Here is a 14,817-nt window from a genome sequence, read left to right on the forward strand (position 1 = left end):
AAAATTGACAATGGCGTCCCAGAGATCTATGTTTAGTGCTAGCCGCATCCAGGTCTCCACCTACTTGCTGGCTGTCTGTCCTTTCTCAATTGCTTTCCTGGTCTTCATCAATTCATCCATTTCCTTCGTTGTCACAGACTTGATAGGTCTTCATGAAGGGGAGGGCGATGCTGTCGGGACCCTCGGCTTCGCTGATGAGCTACTTGCCTTGGCCGCCTGTCCCTTGTGGGGTGTACTCTCAGACCGTATTGGTGTCCGCCAGGTAAGCACTCTAATTATCTACCCAGATCACCTGTTGACCTAGCCATATAGATATGCACCGCCGGTTACACCATCATCGCTGTCGCCTTGATCCTCTTTGTCCAGGCTAGAAATGTTTACCCTCAGCTTCTTCTGGGTAGACTACTATTCAGCATAGGCGGCGCCGCGGTTTCAACAATGGTCACAGCCATCCTACCAGCAGTTACTGGACGTAGCCCCAGGACTGAGCTTGAAGAAGAACCAGAGCCAAGGACCATCGTAGCTCCCTCATCGAGACTCGCCGGTTTCGTTGGCACGTGCGCCGGGTGTGGTGCCTTGATATCCCTTGTGGTTCTCCTCCCCTTGCCAGCTCAATTTCAACAGTGGGGACTCTCTCCCGCGAAATCTATCCAGTATAGTTACTACACGGCGGCTGCGTTGGCTCTTGTGGTCAGTGGTTGTTGCTTCGTCGGACTTAGAAATCTTCCTGGCGAAGACGGCAAGGCATGGACGTCACTTTGGTCACCTTTGCGGACCGAGCCTCGATCTTTCGAACCCAGAAAGAACTTTTATTCCACGTTATTGTCCCGGTTTCCATATCTGAAACAATTTGGCTCTGCAATCAAGCTAGGACTTCGCAACCGCGACATCCTTATCGGTTATATTGGGGGGTTCGTAGCTCGAGCCTCCTCTGTCGGCATATCGCTATTTATCCCCCTGTTTGTGAATAGCTATTATCACAAGACAGGCCTTTGTGATGGACAATCTGCGGAAGGAGCCAACCCTGGGGATATCAAGCGGTCCTGTCCAAAGGCCTACGTGCTCGCTTCCATTTTGACCGGGGTGTCTCAGCTTATAGCGCTTATTGCAGCTCCAGCCTTCGGTTACTTATCGGAAAAGCCTCGACGGTATCATTTACCGCTTATCGTGGCCTGCCTTGCTGGAGTCGTGGGCTATCTGTTGCTCGCGCTCGCGCCCAGTCCCGAATTCAAAGGCGAAAGAGGGAACCCTGGAATATTTGTAGTGATGGCTTTAGTTGGGATTAGCCAAATTGGTGCCATTGTGTGTAGTTTGTCGGTGCTGAGCAACGGTATCTTGAGCTTGACCAATTCAGTCGAGGCAGCAGAGACTGTAGCAGGCAACAGCCGGGCCCCGACCACTGGTCCCCAATTCGACGAACAACAGCCCTTGCTGGCTGCTGACCGAAAACAGCCGCAGCCCTCGGACTTGAAGGGCTCAATCGCAGGAATATATTCTCTATTTGGAGGGGCGGGGATCTTGTTGCTCACCAAGCTTGGAGGGATACTGTTCGATGTTTTGTCTTCAGACGCCCCTTTCTACATCATGGCAGGATTCAACGGTGTGCTGATGATTGCCTGCGTCGTTAGCGGTCTGATCATCACCTTGGAAGCGAGTCAGTAGCGCCTTGGCTATGAGTTCGCGGCCTAGTGAACCCATTGTTTTGGCCCCCAAGGCCAATTGTGGGATCCTGGACAGGTGCAAAGATACAGCTTATTTCCTGAAGAATGGCTGACCTGCCTTCTCGTTGCATAACGGCCTATTCAAAGTTCCTTTAGCCATAGATCTATGATCATGGCCAGAATGCGATAATCTACCATAAAGATAAACAACAACCCAGATTCACCTCTTCGGTGTTGAACCCGCATTCCGTATCCGCCACCGCCGCCTCCAGAGTCTAGATTTCAACCGGGGCCAGCCGCACGAATGGGGTCAGGGTCCATGCCCAAATCAGTTCAAGTCACAAAATCTCAAGGGCCTCAAAACGTCCTAGTCACTCCTGCAGAATCGAGTCACAGCCAATCACTAGATGGTGCTTCTGCTTTCTGGCTGGGAAAGCGGATCGGATTGCATCGCTGGTCCCTTATATATTTCTCATTTCCCTCTCGAGGAGAGCCCCTTTTTTCGATGATTTAAATTCTTGAGAGGTCTCACTCTTCCTTTCGTCAGTCGCTCTTTTCGATTCCTGACCCGGATCACCGATCCATTACGTTCGTTTATCAAGCATTCAATTCGAAGCCTTTGTTTTACATTGATTGTCCCTCTTTCAACTGATCGTCACCCCTGATCTCCGCAATTGATCAACATGCGTCCGCAAACCGTCCGATCTCTCGCGCTTCTCGGTGGCTTCTCTTTCGCAGCAGCCAATGATATTGTCTCTCTCATCCTTCCCGCGGCAGATGAGCAAGAGCTTGTCGGCGAAGTTATCGGCAGCGTGCGTTCTTTACTCACCTTGTCAAATTCGTCATTTAATGTGTCCTTGAAGACTAATATTGTCTTCAGGCCGGACCAACCACCACCTACCGGATTTCCTGCCCCGATACTGTCGACGAAGATGAGTGTGGCATGCCTACGAGCGGCTTAACTGTCGCCGCGGCGCCTACAGCATTCGTCTATGAATATTCGTACGAAGACTAGTAAGGACCCACTTGCATTAGTCTTGGCTCAACTGCAACTAACATATCCTCCTATCTAGCTACCTCAGAGAAAGCTGCAAGCACAGCGGCACCACTTGGTTCTCCTGCCTGGTGACGAACACGCAGTCTGACTTCTCCTTTGTCACAAGCACCACCATTGACGAGGTCCTGCCTTACATGGCTGTCACTATCACCTCAACTGCTGCAGGCGCAGACGCAGAGGCCACCAGTTCAGCAACCTCTACTTCCACAAAGGCTTCGGACGCTGACGCTGACGCCGAAACTAAGACTAACTCGGAATCTCTATCAACTACCCTCTCTGGATCCGCTTCTGTCACCGCGGCTTCCTCCGAGTCCCCGTCAAGCAGCACAGCTGCGGCCGATCCTGAGGAAACTACCTCCGATAATGCAGCCATGCCTCAAGTCACTGGATCTGCTGCCCAGTGGATTGTCAGTGGTGCCGGTATGGCGTTGGCTTTGGCTCTGGCGTAAGCCCAGCCTAGGCACATCTAGAAACTGGTAATAATTACCTTGATCATGTCTATAACTACGATCTTGCATGGGAGATATCTTGGATGAATGTGATATGTATCCTTCTGATGTCAACTTCACCCAACATATTGCCTCGTAGGTACCAAATCGCATGTCTCATGAATGATTTCCATGCTTATAATTTTCAGCTATTGGAAAATCCTTCCCTAGGCCAACTGCTTCCTTCGTTAGTTGGTCAGCGGCTCCATTGCCTGGGTCCCCGCAGTCTCCCGGGACCCATTGTAGTGAGGACCCATATTTGTATTTAAACTATATTTATATAATCGATAACACCCAGGACTTACCCCCTGGAGGCCGATGCCCCAGTAGAGGACGAAGGGTCACGTGTTTAGACGGTGAACAACGGCCGTAAATGATAACAATCAACCAACCTCCTTTTGTGAGTATCCTTTTAATTACCGTTCAATCTGTCAAAATGTCTGTCTTTCCCCCCATACTTGCTTGAGACTCCGTCCACAAGGTCTTGAACATCTCTGCTTGAGCAAGGAAGATCGAGAGATGAAATGCGTAGAGAGACATAGACGATGTTGACTATCTTAAGCTATTCTGAGGATAAGGCACAAGTAACAATCTAGTTACATTGTAGGTGAATAGCCTTGAGTACTCAGTGATCATGGAGCTTTGCCACAAACACTTTGGTCTTTGTCGTAACAGAAGTTGCTATGATTACTGTAATCAACCCTTGGCATCATGTCAGTATCTTGGTGCTGCCATGATTAGATTGAACTTCTATTCTCTGTGGGAGTTCCCGCTCTCTGAGGTGGCCCAGCAGGTTATCAGAGGGGTCAATTAGTTGGTTGTCATATCTTGCCCTGTTATACAGGGAACAATGCCTAATTACTGCTAAGCCACAAGAGAATCAACTGAGACTGCCAGGAGACTAGACGCAGCAGATGTCGGCTTTGGTGCGTTGAGAAGTTTGCAGATCTCCCTTGTGAGCTTCAAGAGCGCATGACCAAAGTCAAGCTTGTTAATATAGTAAAAATCTCCCCGGCTACAATAGATGCTGCTGGGGGCTTAGGAGCTGTTGTCTGAGTACCTACCTTAAGTAAGCAGATCCTGAGGTTTATGGCTAGGCAAGATAAGCAGGTCGCTCGAGGCAAGTAAGGCACCTGAGCTAAAGGTGAGAATCTCACCCTCTTCTCGCCCAGGCCGCGCGACGGTAAAGCGGCCTGACGCTAATCCCGTCTGGGCGACACCCACCCAACTTCTATCCGCGTTGAAGCCACCATTATCAACGCGGATGAAAGTGCAAAGAGCCCTGAGTGCCTTGCCGCTTCAAAGTAAGAGACAATATGTTTAGGATAAGAAGGTGAGAAAACTTAGGCCAATTCTATAAGTCGCTCAAGCTTAAGATAAGTAGCAAGGGCTCTACCAAGTTTTAATCAATACTTTTTCAACGGTATGATAGATACTTTTACCTTGCCTTACTTATTTGCCTGTCTATAGTGCTCACATAACCTAATAACCTGGTTTTACCAGATCTAAGATACAGGAAAATCATACCATTTTCAAGGTTAACAGAATGAAATGAGTTCACAAAACGACTAACAGAACCTGGGCCATGGCAGTTGGAAGTCAGGGTAGACTGGAGATACGGGCAAGGCAGCTGGAAGGCAAGCATATTGGGACAGACGATTGGATTGACAACTTATACTCGTAGTGAATAGTTATCGTTCGCTGCCTCGACGAAGTCCGCAACCATCATATTCTGTCGAGTCGCCGGGTCGTCCATGAGTTTCTTCTACGATGGTAGGTGTGAGGCCACGGAGTCCTGCAGATATTTAGATTCCAAAGCTTGTCCGATTCCTTTGGAGATATCCCCACAACTGCATCCGCCGATAGTGCCCGTTAAGTTGCTATGGCGTTGGTCTAGGGCCTAACAGATGAAGCTCTGTTGACAAAGCCATACTCATCAGCCTTCACCCAGTTCTCTTGCCCCTCGAGTGTCGCAAACTAATCTGGTGGCCACGTTCCGCAAGGGCCCGGCCAATTTCCAAATAAGAACTATTGTGCGTTTTTATTTTTTCAGGTCTATCCTACCCAGCGCGGGCGTGTTCCGGACCGCGCACCTACCGGCATGTGTGAGCTCTCCCGTGGTAGCCACCAGCAAGATGCTTCGAGATGGATGCACCTGGCTTGACTCATCATGAGAACATTGAATTGTTTTTCGAGATTACCGTAGAAATGTCGCAGAATTGGCCCTCAGGATACATTCCGATTACCCTCAAACCACCACGGAGCTCGGCCTTTTTCACGTATTTGATTGCCCGTCTGGGGGAAGTTGGAATCTAGACTGTCTTTGGTTGCGCACCAGTCATAGTCTATCTACTTATATGATTATCCACATATGTAACCGAATTAGGGTCTCGAAAGAGTGAGAGGGTAGATTCCGCGAGCCGAACCGGCGCCGACTTGGATCTCTCCACCGGGATGCACCAATCCTGAGACTGGACATCACAGTAACTCAGATTGCGGCGTGTGAGGTAGAAATACACAGTTCTGCTCTCGCTGGAGTCCAAAGACACCTTCTCGAAGCCACCAAGCACACGAATTGGGTCTCATCGGGAACGCTATATCATACAGGTGCCTGCTGATGACCAACTAGCGTTCTTACGCCTAATGTAAAGCGTTACAGAAAATCATTGCGAGATCCGCAGTGTAAACGGGTTTTGATGCTCTCACTTCATTTACATCTGAGTTCTAGGTAGTGTCGCAAGGGTACTAAAAAGCATCATATAATCGTAACAGGTTCATGCAGCCAAACGTAGTATCCGACGGACTGGCTTCAGACTTATTGCTTCATCCCCGTCGCCCGGAGCAAGTTCCCAATAGCACTATGGCCCTTCTTCCCTCTCTCCTCCAGTTTCGTACGGCGGTCTTCTCCTAACGGACGCACCTCTAAACCAGCACGGATAATATTCGACCGTAGCAGCCGAAGATGTGCTTCCCTAACGTAGTTATCTAGACTGTCGAGGACTGCTTCTTGCACTTCTATGCGCTTATCGCCTTGGGTGGAAACGAGGACATGCTTCTCAAGGTCGATACGAGCGTCCAACGTGCCGTCTTGGATGAGGCTGATCAATTCCTGGACAAAGGCTGACTTTGAGTCGCTTTGACTGGACTGGCTTGTGGGGTTTCCGAGAACGAAGATCTTGGCCATAGATTCGAGTGAGACACGGTTGAAGGGAATAAGATATTGTTGAATAGACTTTGTTCGGATTCGGTTGTATAGAACTTGAACATGGCGCTGGAGGTGGATGTCGAGCAGGTAGTCAGCTCGGTATGCTTCGAGGATTTCGAGACATGGTCGGAATTTGGAGTTGCAAAAGAATGAAATAGCGCGGCGGATGTGAGGCTCCAACTCTAGGAAGTTGCGGAACGAACTATTGTCCAGGACACGGCGCTGAAGCTCGTTGCGGTCCATGGAGGCTAGGGCACAGAGACCGCCGTATACCGCGACGTCGTTCGAGGTCAGAACTTCATTAAACGTGTCCCCTAAGCTGGGGTCCGTCGCAATGAAGCTGTTTGCGGCTTCTAAGTATGACCCGGAATGTAGCTGTGATAGCCCCATGGCTGCTGAAATCTTAGGCTGGTGTTTGGCTTGTTCTTCCGGCTTCCCCCCCTGACTCCGGAGCCGATGCACATTGGATTGTACGTTCAGCCAGTCCCCGCGCTCAATCGCCACATTTATGATCTTGAACAACATCGACGCGATGTGACTGGGGGTTGTGCAGAAGTCTCTCATACGGGAATAAGCCTTGAATGCAGAAGTCAGGTCGCCGATCCGATGGTAATGCTGGCCGAGCTCCTCATTTCCCATCTATGAAAATGTCAATTATGAAACCAGTTAACGACGAAGCGATTACGCATACCCGGATACTCTCTTTAATCAAGTTATTTTTATATCCCCTAAGCTCATGCTCTAATCGGTCCGTCTCGGCTTTGACAACCTTCTGTGACCTTTCCACCCAGTCCGAGTCAATGGTAGCCTCGGGCTCATTTGGTGCAACATCCGCAAGTGCTTGAACTGCGCGCAGGTACCGAGCAACGTCTTTACCAGACTTGGCCTCCGCAATTGCAGCTTTGAGGGCATCAACAGCAAGGTACGAGGAGCAGGTCCCGATAAGGTATAATCGATTGAACCGAGTCCGGCCTTTTTGCGAAGGTATCAGCCAGGAGTTTGCTGTAGAAGAACGGAGTTCCAGCACTCACCGGTATAATTTGCGATGTAGGATTCCAGCTCGAATTTAGGTGCTTCTATTAGGTGTTAGCTAATATCACCACGCTCGCAAGCGGCAAATATACCTTCCACTCTGACTAACGGCGCCGCAGAAGTAGATACAAGGCCAGTAATTGGATCCGGATCTACTCCCATAGAGCCCGAGGCCTGGGGTGCATATGAACTCAATAGGGCTGCTTCGCCGGCTTCTGGTAACATGGGCTCCATTGCGTCTATGCTGGACAGCTCGTCCACAAATATCAAAAGGCAAAGCAATACCAACGAAACAGGGATGCGTCTCAAGAGATATAGTGAGAGGGGGAGATCTGAAGACTTCCCACAGCCCTCTTAGTCGGCAACAATGAGACACAATCGATAAGTCACTTCAGTGGGAAGGCAACTGAGGGATGTCTGGCTCGAGCGCGGTCCGCTGTCCGCTGTTGGGATCTTCCACGAATCCAAGGGCAACTATTTCGGAGACAAAGCTTCAGCGTGGAATATTCGGGGATCTTGAAAGAGAAAAGGAGGGGTGATGGTTTCTGCTTGTCTTCAGCGGAAACATCATCCTTGTATGGTGACCTAGATAAGTCGGTCATAATCCCACCGCCCAGTCCACCGCTTATGGTCAATGTTGAGAAGGTGCTCTCTCCATTTCCGTCCGTTAAGCCCGTACTTAAAATTAAAACCACACACCTCTTGGTTAGTAGTATGGTGGGTGACCACAAGCGCAGCTATATCAACATCCTGCCAGCATCATCCCTGACTCTTGGAGAAGGTTGGCAACCAGTTGGATATCGGTACGATTGTTCTCTAACCTTTAGATTCGAGACATAAATTACCTGTTGTGGCTATTCGTTAGAGAATAGTCGCCTAATATGACATATCGTCATCACCGCCCGTCAGCACCCAAGCCATCTATCTAGTGCTTATATAGAGTGCCGAATGCGAAAGATTCAATTATCAAATCAGACGGGAGACCTATTCCTAAGAAGGAGAATAGAAGCTGCTTATATGACTCAATCTGTATACTTAGGCAGCCTATTGCCGGGAATACTTAACATGAGGGAGACAACTACGGTAACGTAATTTCACCGCCGGTCCGCTCACTCTATAAACATGTTTATATACGATGAACTGAGCAGAGATAGTGGTCTTCTTCTATTTACAACCCACTGGATGCTTTCCATGCCTACTAGCAGGGAGGGAGGAGGGACGGATTTGGTCTCTATAGATGCTGATAACCTATGCAACCCCCAGATCATCGCCGACCAGAATGCATGAGGCCTCAACTAAAATCTATATGTATCATAGATAGCTACAGGAAAGTTGCCGTTAATGACGAGGTATGCATTCGCGCGGCGATTGTGTCTAGTTCTAACAAGCTTCCTACCATGGGCCTATGCATCCAGGCTTAATACTTTGGTCGTCAGTATCTAGATCTACACATTAGCCTCCCGCTCAGTCTTCCCGCCCCACCAGTGCTCAATCATCAGCCTAGACCCGTCTTCCACCTATAACTGCAGGTAGGTCTGCAGAGGCTCTAGACCTTCTAGTCTTGTGCCTTGCTATATCTGTCCTGCCTAAGCACGAGCCTTGCTTGGGAAAAACTTACGCTAATATACTGGCATTAAATTAGATCCAGTAGCCTAGGTATAGTGATTAAGTCAGTTCAGGTACCCAAAGACGCTCCTTGACTGAAAGCCAAATAAAATGATCGAGGTGGTAGGCCAGCTCAAGAAAGCCTAGGCTTGGGGTGGAAGGGCTTGAGGCTATCAGGCTCTGAAACGACATCAGACCAAACGGAATCCATGATTGCTGCAATAAACCTCCTTATATTCCAGCAATAAATGTGCTCCTGCCGGCCGGGACAAATCTCCGGTCATTGTATAAAGGAGTTCCTTCCCCTGTGTGAGGTAATACTCAGTGTAATGAACTGTGCAGTTTCTATGAAGCCACTGCAATCTGCTGTACCATTATCTATTCACCCATTACAAGTCTCAGCGTGAAGCGCAGCCAGTACCACGAGGTGCCTCTCAGCCTACTTATCAAACCTAGAAAGCTCCGTAGAGTTATGTTTCGGTAATAGCAACCGCTAACACCTGTCAGCCCACCGAATGCTCACATTAGAGTATCAGCCAACAAATAAGGAACATAGCAAACCTCCTTACCGGCCAACCAAAATCGGCACCATAACCTCGTCGAATGAAGACTGCTCCAGTCGTGGCACATCATCACAGTCTGTATCAATGGCTGTTGTTCATCACATGCGGCAGCTAGCCCTATAGTGAGTTCATCAAACAATGCAATATCATTGTTAGCTGGCATTCAAAACACGTTTTGACTAGGCCTTGTTCAAGCTGGTGCAAAGCCGATAATCCCAAAGAGAGCACTCACAACAAAGGGCTTGAAAGGATCTCTAACAAAGGTCTTGGTCCTGCTTGTCTCTTGGGTTATAAATGAATTGCAGCCCTGCCACACTGACAAAACAATTGTCAAACTACCGCAAAAGACTCTCGAGACTACCATCAGCTTTACCAATAACCATATCACTCCTCTCACTACATTCTGGGGTCTACCATCGTGGCGGGTAACTCAATAATGCCTTTTGCAACTCCGATTAAGACGTCGGCGGGAATTACTCTGCCAGTCGATCTCAAGGAAGCCTCTGTGGAGACGGCATCGATGACCACCGCAATTGTTGCGCATACCTTACGCGGTATGGACTGTATGAGCTATAAGATAAGCACAGGATTTGCCGTCGGAAGCAACAAAAAGCTTGACCTCGCGTCGAATAAATGGTGGCTGCTTATATCCTTTGATACACCCAAGAACGCCAAACCAACCTGGGAAGAAGATATAATACGTGACCTGATGAACAGGCTGGGTCTACCAGTTTCTGAGGCCATTCCACCCAGTGACCGTGATAGTGCCCTATTGCAAGCTCAAAACGGCGAGCAGTCCAGTCGCATGGCGAGAATCAGGTCAAAGATCCGGACTATGCAGCAGACATCCCGCCTCAACAGTCTGAAATCCCGTCTGGACAGCCTGACGCTTCATCATGAAAAGACAGTCAGGGTGTACGACGATATACCTTTCCTTCTTAGTTATGGGGCGCATGATGCAGATTTTGCTATCTACGACGAATTATGCCGTCATCTGCAGGCGGGTGGTGAGACCAGACTCTGTGGTTTCGCCTTTACACTGAGGGAGCTCCAAACCTGGGATAAGATAGACGAGAGACTAGGTATTGTTTGGCGGTCCAAAAAGTCCAGGCCTATGGCGCCCCATCGTATTCGGACGGCGAGTATCTTAGGACTTTAGGGTAGAATCCCCCAACTAACCGAGGGTCTACAGCAGATTACAGAGCTCGGTGCACCATGAATAGGTGTAGAGTTTGACTACAGCCTTGAATAATTCTTACTCGCTGGTATTTGTTAGATCAATTTTCCCCATCATTCTGTATTGTTGCTTTGAATGTTGCGATACTTGCTCCTTACTCAGACCATTCTTGTTCCAAGGCGGATGGAGGAAGCCGATTTCTCAATCCCGGTAAACTCTCACTTCATATAACCAGTTCCATTGCCATGCAAAATCAGTAGATGACAGGAGTATTAGTATTATCGCTGAACCCGAGGTAAACATCATGAAATAAACTAAAGCAAAGCAGGAGATCCCGTCAGTAGCAGTGATAACTCATCAAGAAATAACACGCTATAGTATGCCATGCCAGAAAAGCATGCATGCATGCACGCAATCAATCGAACTTCTAGAGCAAAATCGTAAAACCAGCGAAGAATCCACCTAGCACGGCAAAAAGCCCATACACCTGCCTCAAATCCGTCACAGGCCTTACAGCAGCGCCCTCGTCATCATCAGGCAGGCCCGTGAAGGGCGCGAGAGAAGAAGTGGTGGAGGTAGTTGTGCTCGTCGCGGTCGAAGACCCATTGGTAGAAGTCGTATTGACGAGTTTAGGGTTCTGCGCACCGCATGGGTTGCTGGTGCGGCAACTGTCCTGGCAGCTGGAGTCGCCTTGGCTGCAAGCGGCCACGCAGTTGTTGTTTTCTTCCGTGCAGAGGAAGTACGGGATCGTTTGGGAGTATTCGGAGGCGTTGGGGGATTGGCCGTTGTCGCAGACGCAGTTATAGGCTAGCGTGTCCTGATTGCAAACAAGAGTTAGAGGTTAGTTTACCAAGTCAGATTTGATAGATGGTGATTGTGTATCTGGAGAAAGTAATTGGCAAGTCAACATACATCATCGCAGGTGTTGGATGTTGGGTCACCGGATGCGCCGGGGAGCTGCAGGCAGAGAAGAGGGCAGGAGGAGGTTTGTGCTATGCACCATTGCTCTGTGGAGATTGACCGTTAGACTACTGCCAATATAGACGTATCCGAAAGAGGCCATACTTTTCGTGCCATCGTCGAGGCTCTGGATATCTACCGTTGTTGTACTGGCATCTTGGCTGATTGCAAGGCCAGCCACAGAGGCGAAAGCGAGCACGGAGCGGAACAGGACCATTTGGATGATCTGGTAGCGACTGTAGAGAAACTATGGAGTTCACGAAACTTGGTAAGGAGTTCTATCCAGAAACGAGAGAAACAGAGCCCCCCCGGAGAAAGCTCGATGCGAATATTCAGGTCTTGATAGTCGAGAAGAACCCCGAAGCGAGTGGAGACTTGAACGAATGGAGTCTGGGGTAACGACTGAAACAGTTACGAAAGGACGCAGCTGATCCAAGAGGGAGAATCAGAAAGCAGAAAATCACAAAGGAAGGAAACGATCGAGCCGGAGACCCTGAATAAGTACTATTGAGTGTCCCACTCGTGTTACTCGACTAGCAGCGCTGGGTGGCGGCGCTATCAACCTGGATCCCTTTTAGCTCTGCTCCATCCCCAGCATGAGTTAGCTGAGTCTGGATCATTCGTCAAGGCTCTCAAAAATCATGAATCCAGCCTGTTGCAAAAATACGCCGAGCCGCATTTCCTCCTTCTATTTCCTGCAGCGTCGGTATACGGCAAACTTGCAGAGTCACTGAGCCACTCGGGGTTGGCAGGCCGTACTTCGTATAGGGGTAAGAGCTGTCAGAAAAAAGAAATATGTCGATCCGGGGACTAACTAAAGCTCTGTTTCATCCAAATATATGAAGGGTGCTCTTCCCGTCGTCTTCCCCATCACCGCACGACGATTCTACATCGAGGGCTTGAAACTTTACAACAAACTGGATGTCGTACGTGGACTCCAGTAGCCTCCCGGATTCTGTGAGACACTGTCATCCTCAATTCGGTAAGACAGGCAAATAGCATGGATGCGATTCCGAAGCGACATGCCATGATCTCTGCTTGACTTGCCCTCTATAATACGCAAACTGAGACTGGTGTCAGGCATTGATTGGCTTTTGACGAAACCTAACGTTGAGAGTCCGTACTATAATAACAGCCGGTACCGACGAAGCTCCACAAAACGCTCACATGGTGCTGGAATGTCTTGGAAAGATGCGGACGCTGGGCCCTGCCCGTCCTCACAGAAGAGGATTAGGGGTCTGGTATGTCTGACTCGAAGAGTCTCTGACTGGCCGAGCCGGGGCTTGGCTTTTTCTAGTGCGAACCTCGGTCTCCAGCTCCAGGCCTTTCCCTGGAGCTGCTCTAATTTAGCTTTGTCTACTCTGTACTGCGTAGCATTTTTGCTTTGGTGGCTCGCTTCTCTTATCTGTCCTCGTGATTTGACCGACGAGCGGCAGTTTCATCCGAATATCCATCGTGCGAAGCCGTACGAATACGGTCGAAGACGGCCGCATAATCTCCGCCACCTCGTTCAAGCCTTTGCTATTATTATATCTACCTTGCGATGAGGAGACGAGTCTGGAGGCATTATCACAGGTGAACGGCGGCGTTCCCGTTCAGGATAGGCGCCTTGGCAGTCTGCATTCCCGTGATCTCCAATCCCGCTTTTGCTTCATTATCCAGCTCATGCGGTGGCATCAATCCACATTCACCGTCAGATCATGTCGGACTCCCTGCCTTAAAATCGTTCACCGTTTTTTTTTTTTTTCTCGTTCTTTTCTAAAGCCCCTGCAATTTGTCTCTCCTTGAATATTGCTATTCCCACTCCTAGTTCACTTCACGGGTTGTTGTCTGGTGTCGACCAGCTTCCGCAGGCAACCCCGTAACTGAACCGTCCTTGCTTGCTCCCCGCCACCTGCCCCTCCTTTCCGTGCATAAAACGTCACTTATTTTTATCCCTGTTACCTGTTACTGCAGGCATTACCACCTCCTATTTCCGGCTCTGAAGTATCTAAATGGATGGCTCCAGCGAATGAGGAGACTGGCCGGGTACCGAGGCCGCAGCCGCTCCCTGCTTCCCCTCATCCTTCAAGCGGTATTCCCAGCGCCCCCGATCGTGACGGGGACGCGGTAGAACCAGCCGACTCGAATCCAGGCGAGATCAGTGCCAACCCTAGTTCAGCCTCTTCATCCCGCTCCCAGTTGGAGTCTCCCAACCTCGCGCCCAAAGAACGTCCAGTTTCAGGCATAGTACCCCCGTACTGGAGCCATCATCGGAATGCGTCTCGTGCATCGCAGATTTCCGCCGACGGAGGACCCGCGATAACCCTCGAAGACCATACTGAGGATCCGAATTCCGAGACTAGCCGTGGCTTGTGGGCTAAGAGTGTAACGATTGATGATCATGTTGTTGTTCAAGGAAAGTCCGGGGTAGGCGCGTACGTGGTATGGAATTGCAAGATCCGAACGTTGGAGGTGCGTTTCAGGTGCTCGTCGCTCTGCGATATTCTGCTGGGTTTGTTCGGTTTGCTGGGTTTGCTCAGGAACTGACTTGACTGCAGGGTGGGACGATCACAGTTCGCATGAGGTATTCTTACGGCTCCGCCATCATATCGTATGTAAGCTGATCGCATATCTTCAGGTACTCTGAGTTCGACGATCTCCGACTCAAGCTAGTGAAATCTTTCCCACACGCAAAGAACGCCCTCCCAACGCTACCCCCGAAGAGTGTTCTATGTATGTTATGTCCCAGCACACCGTAACTGACCGTGAAGCTAACCCATCTGACTGTTTCGCAGTCAAGTTTCGGCCATCTTTCCTTGAATCTCGCAAAGTTGGTCTAGAGTACTTCCTAAAGTAAGGCTCGCCCCATTAACCCCGGCAGGCTAGCTCCTACATCCCGGACTAACTGGCGTCCCTGAAGCTGCGTTCTCTTAAATCCCGAGTTCTCAAGCTCTCCCATCGTCAAGGACTTTCTCTTGGGAAGAATGTGCTAGGACCGCGCCGTAGACATCCGCGGCCCTATGCGGTATCAGGTTCCGCTTCAATCTATGTAAAGACAACGACAACATTATAGTAGCTCTTTACAAG

The 14,817-nt window shown here is 49.6% G+C and overlaps 6 protein-coding genes across 6 annotated transcripts, besides 2 other annotated features; 4 read left to right on the forward strand and 2 right to left on the reverse strand.

Annotated features, from left to right (window-relative positions):
* Positions 1-13,455: part of a sequence feature (contig 1.22 729..276296(1)) that runs on past the window's edge.
* On the forward strand, positions 11-1,662 carry ANIA_01489 (putative MFS transporter; the record flags this gene model as incomplete). The annotated part of the gene is made up of 2 exons (XM_654001.1): positions 11-262; positions 313-1,662. 2 exons carry the CDS (start codon positions 11-13, stop codon positions 1,660-1,662), a joined length of 1,602 nt encoding a protein of 533 aa, XP_659093.1.
* On the forward strand, positions 2,179-3,269 carry ANIA_01490 (putative GPI anchored glycoprotein). Its single transcript, XM_654002.2, has 3 exons — positions 2,179-2,473; positions 2,542-2,675; positions 2,735-3,269. Exons 1-3 carry the CDS (start codon positions 2,345-2,347, stop codon positions 3,165-3,167), a joined length of 696 nt encoding a protein of 231 aa, XP_659094.2. The 5' UTR covers positions 2,179-2,344; the 3' UTR covers positions 3,168-3,269.
* On the reverse strand, positions 6,022-7,938 carry ANIA_01491 (COP9 signalosome complex subunit 1; the record flags this gene model as incomplete). The annotated part of the gene is made up of 4 exons (XM_050612777.1): positions 7,536-7,938; positions 7,443-7,487; positions 7,103-7,383; positions 6,022-7,050 (listed from the first exon to the last, which is right to left on the reverse strand). The coding sequence occupies exons 1-4, from the start codon at positions 7,675-7,677 to the stop codon at positions 6,022-6,024; spliced, it is 1,497 nt and encodes a 498-aa protein (XP_050468656.1). The 5' UTR covers positions 7,678-7,938.
* On the forward strand, positions 10,048-11,048 carry ANIA_01492 (uncharacterized protein; the record flags this gene model as incomplete). The annotated part of the gene is made up of 2 exons (XM_654004.1): positions 10,048-10,693; positions 10,888-11,048. The coding sequence occupies 2 exons, from the start codon at positions 10,048-10,050 to the stop codon at positions 11,046-11,048; spliced, it is 807 nt and encodes a 268-aa protein (XP_659096.1).
* ANIA_01493 (uncharacterized protein) lies at positions 11,009-12,195 on the reverse strand. Its single transcript, XM_654005.2, has 3 exons — positions 11,854-12,195; positions 11,701-11,795; positions 11,009-11,605 (listed from the first exon to the last, which is right to left on the reverse strand). The coding sequence occupies exons 1-3, from the start codon at positions 11,963-11,965 to the stop codon at positions 11,216-11,218; spliced, it is 597 nt and encodes a 198-aa protein (XP_659097.1). The 5' UTR covers positions 11,966-12,195; the 3' UTR covers positions 11,009-11,215.
* Positions 12,927-14,570, forward strand: ANIA_09515 (uncharacterized protein; the record flags this gene model as incomplete). The annotated part of the gene is made up of 5 exons (XM_050612778.1): positions 12,927-12,989; positions 13,705-14,202; positions 14,289-14,341; positions 14,427-14,463; positions 14,526-14,570. 5 exons carry the CDS (start codon positions 12,927-12,929, stop codon positions 14,568-14,570), a joined length of 696 nt encoding a protein of 231 aa, XP_050468657.1.
* Positions 13,456-14,817: part of a sequence feature (contig 1.224 1..4982(-1)) that runs on past the window's edge.

Source organism: Aspergillus nidulans, chromosome VII, assembly GCF_000011425.1.
Source record: "Aspergillus nidulans FGSC A4 chromosome VII".
Classification (NCBI taxonomy): Eukaryota; Fungi; Ascomycota; class Eurotiomycetes; order Eurotiales; family Aspergillaceae; genus Aspergillus; species Aspergillus nidulans.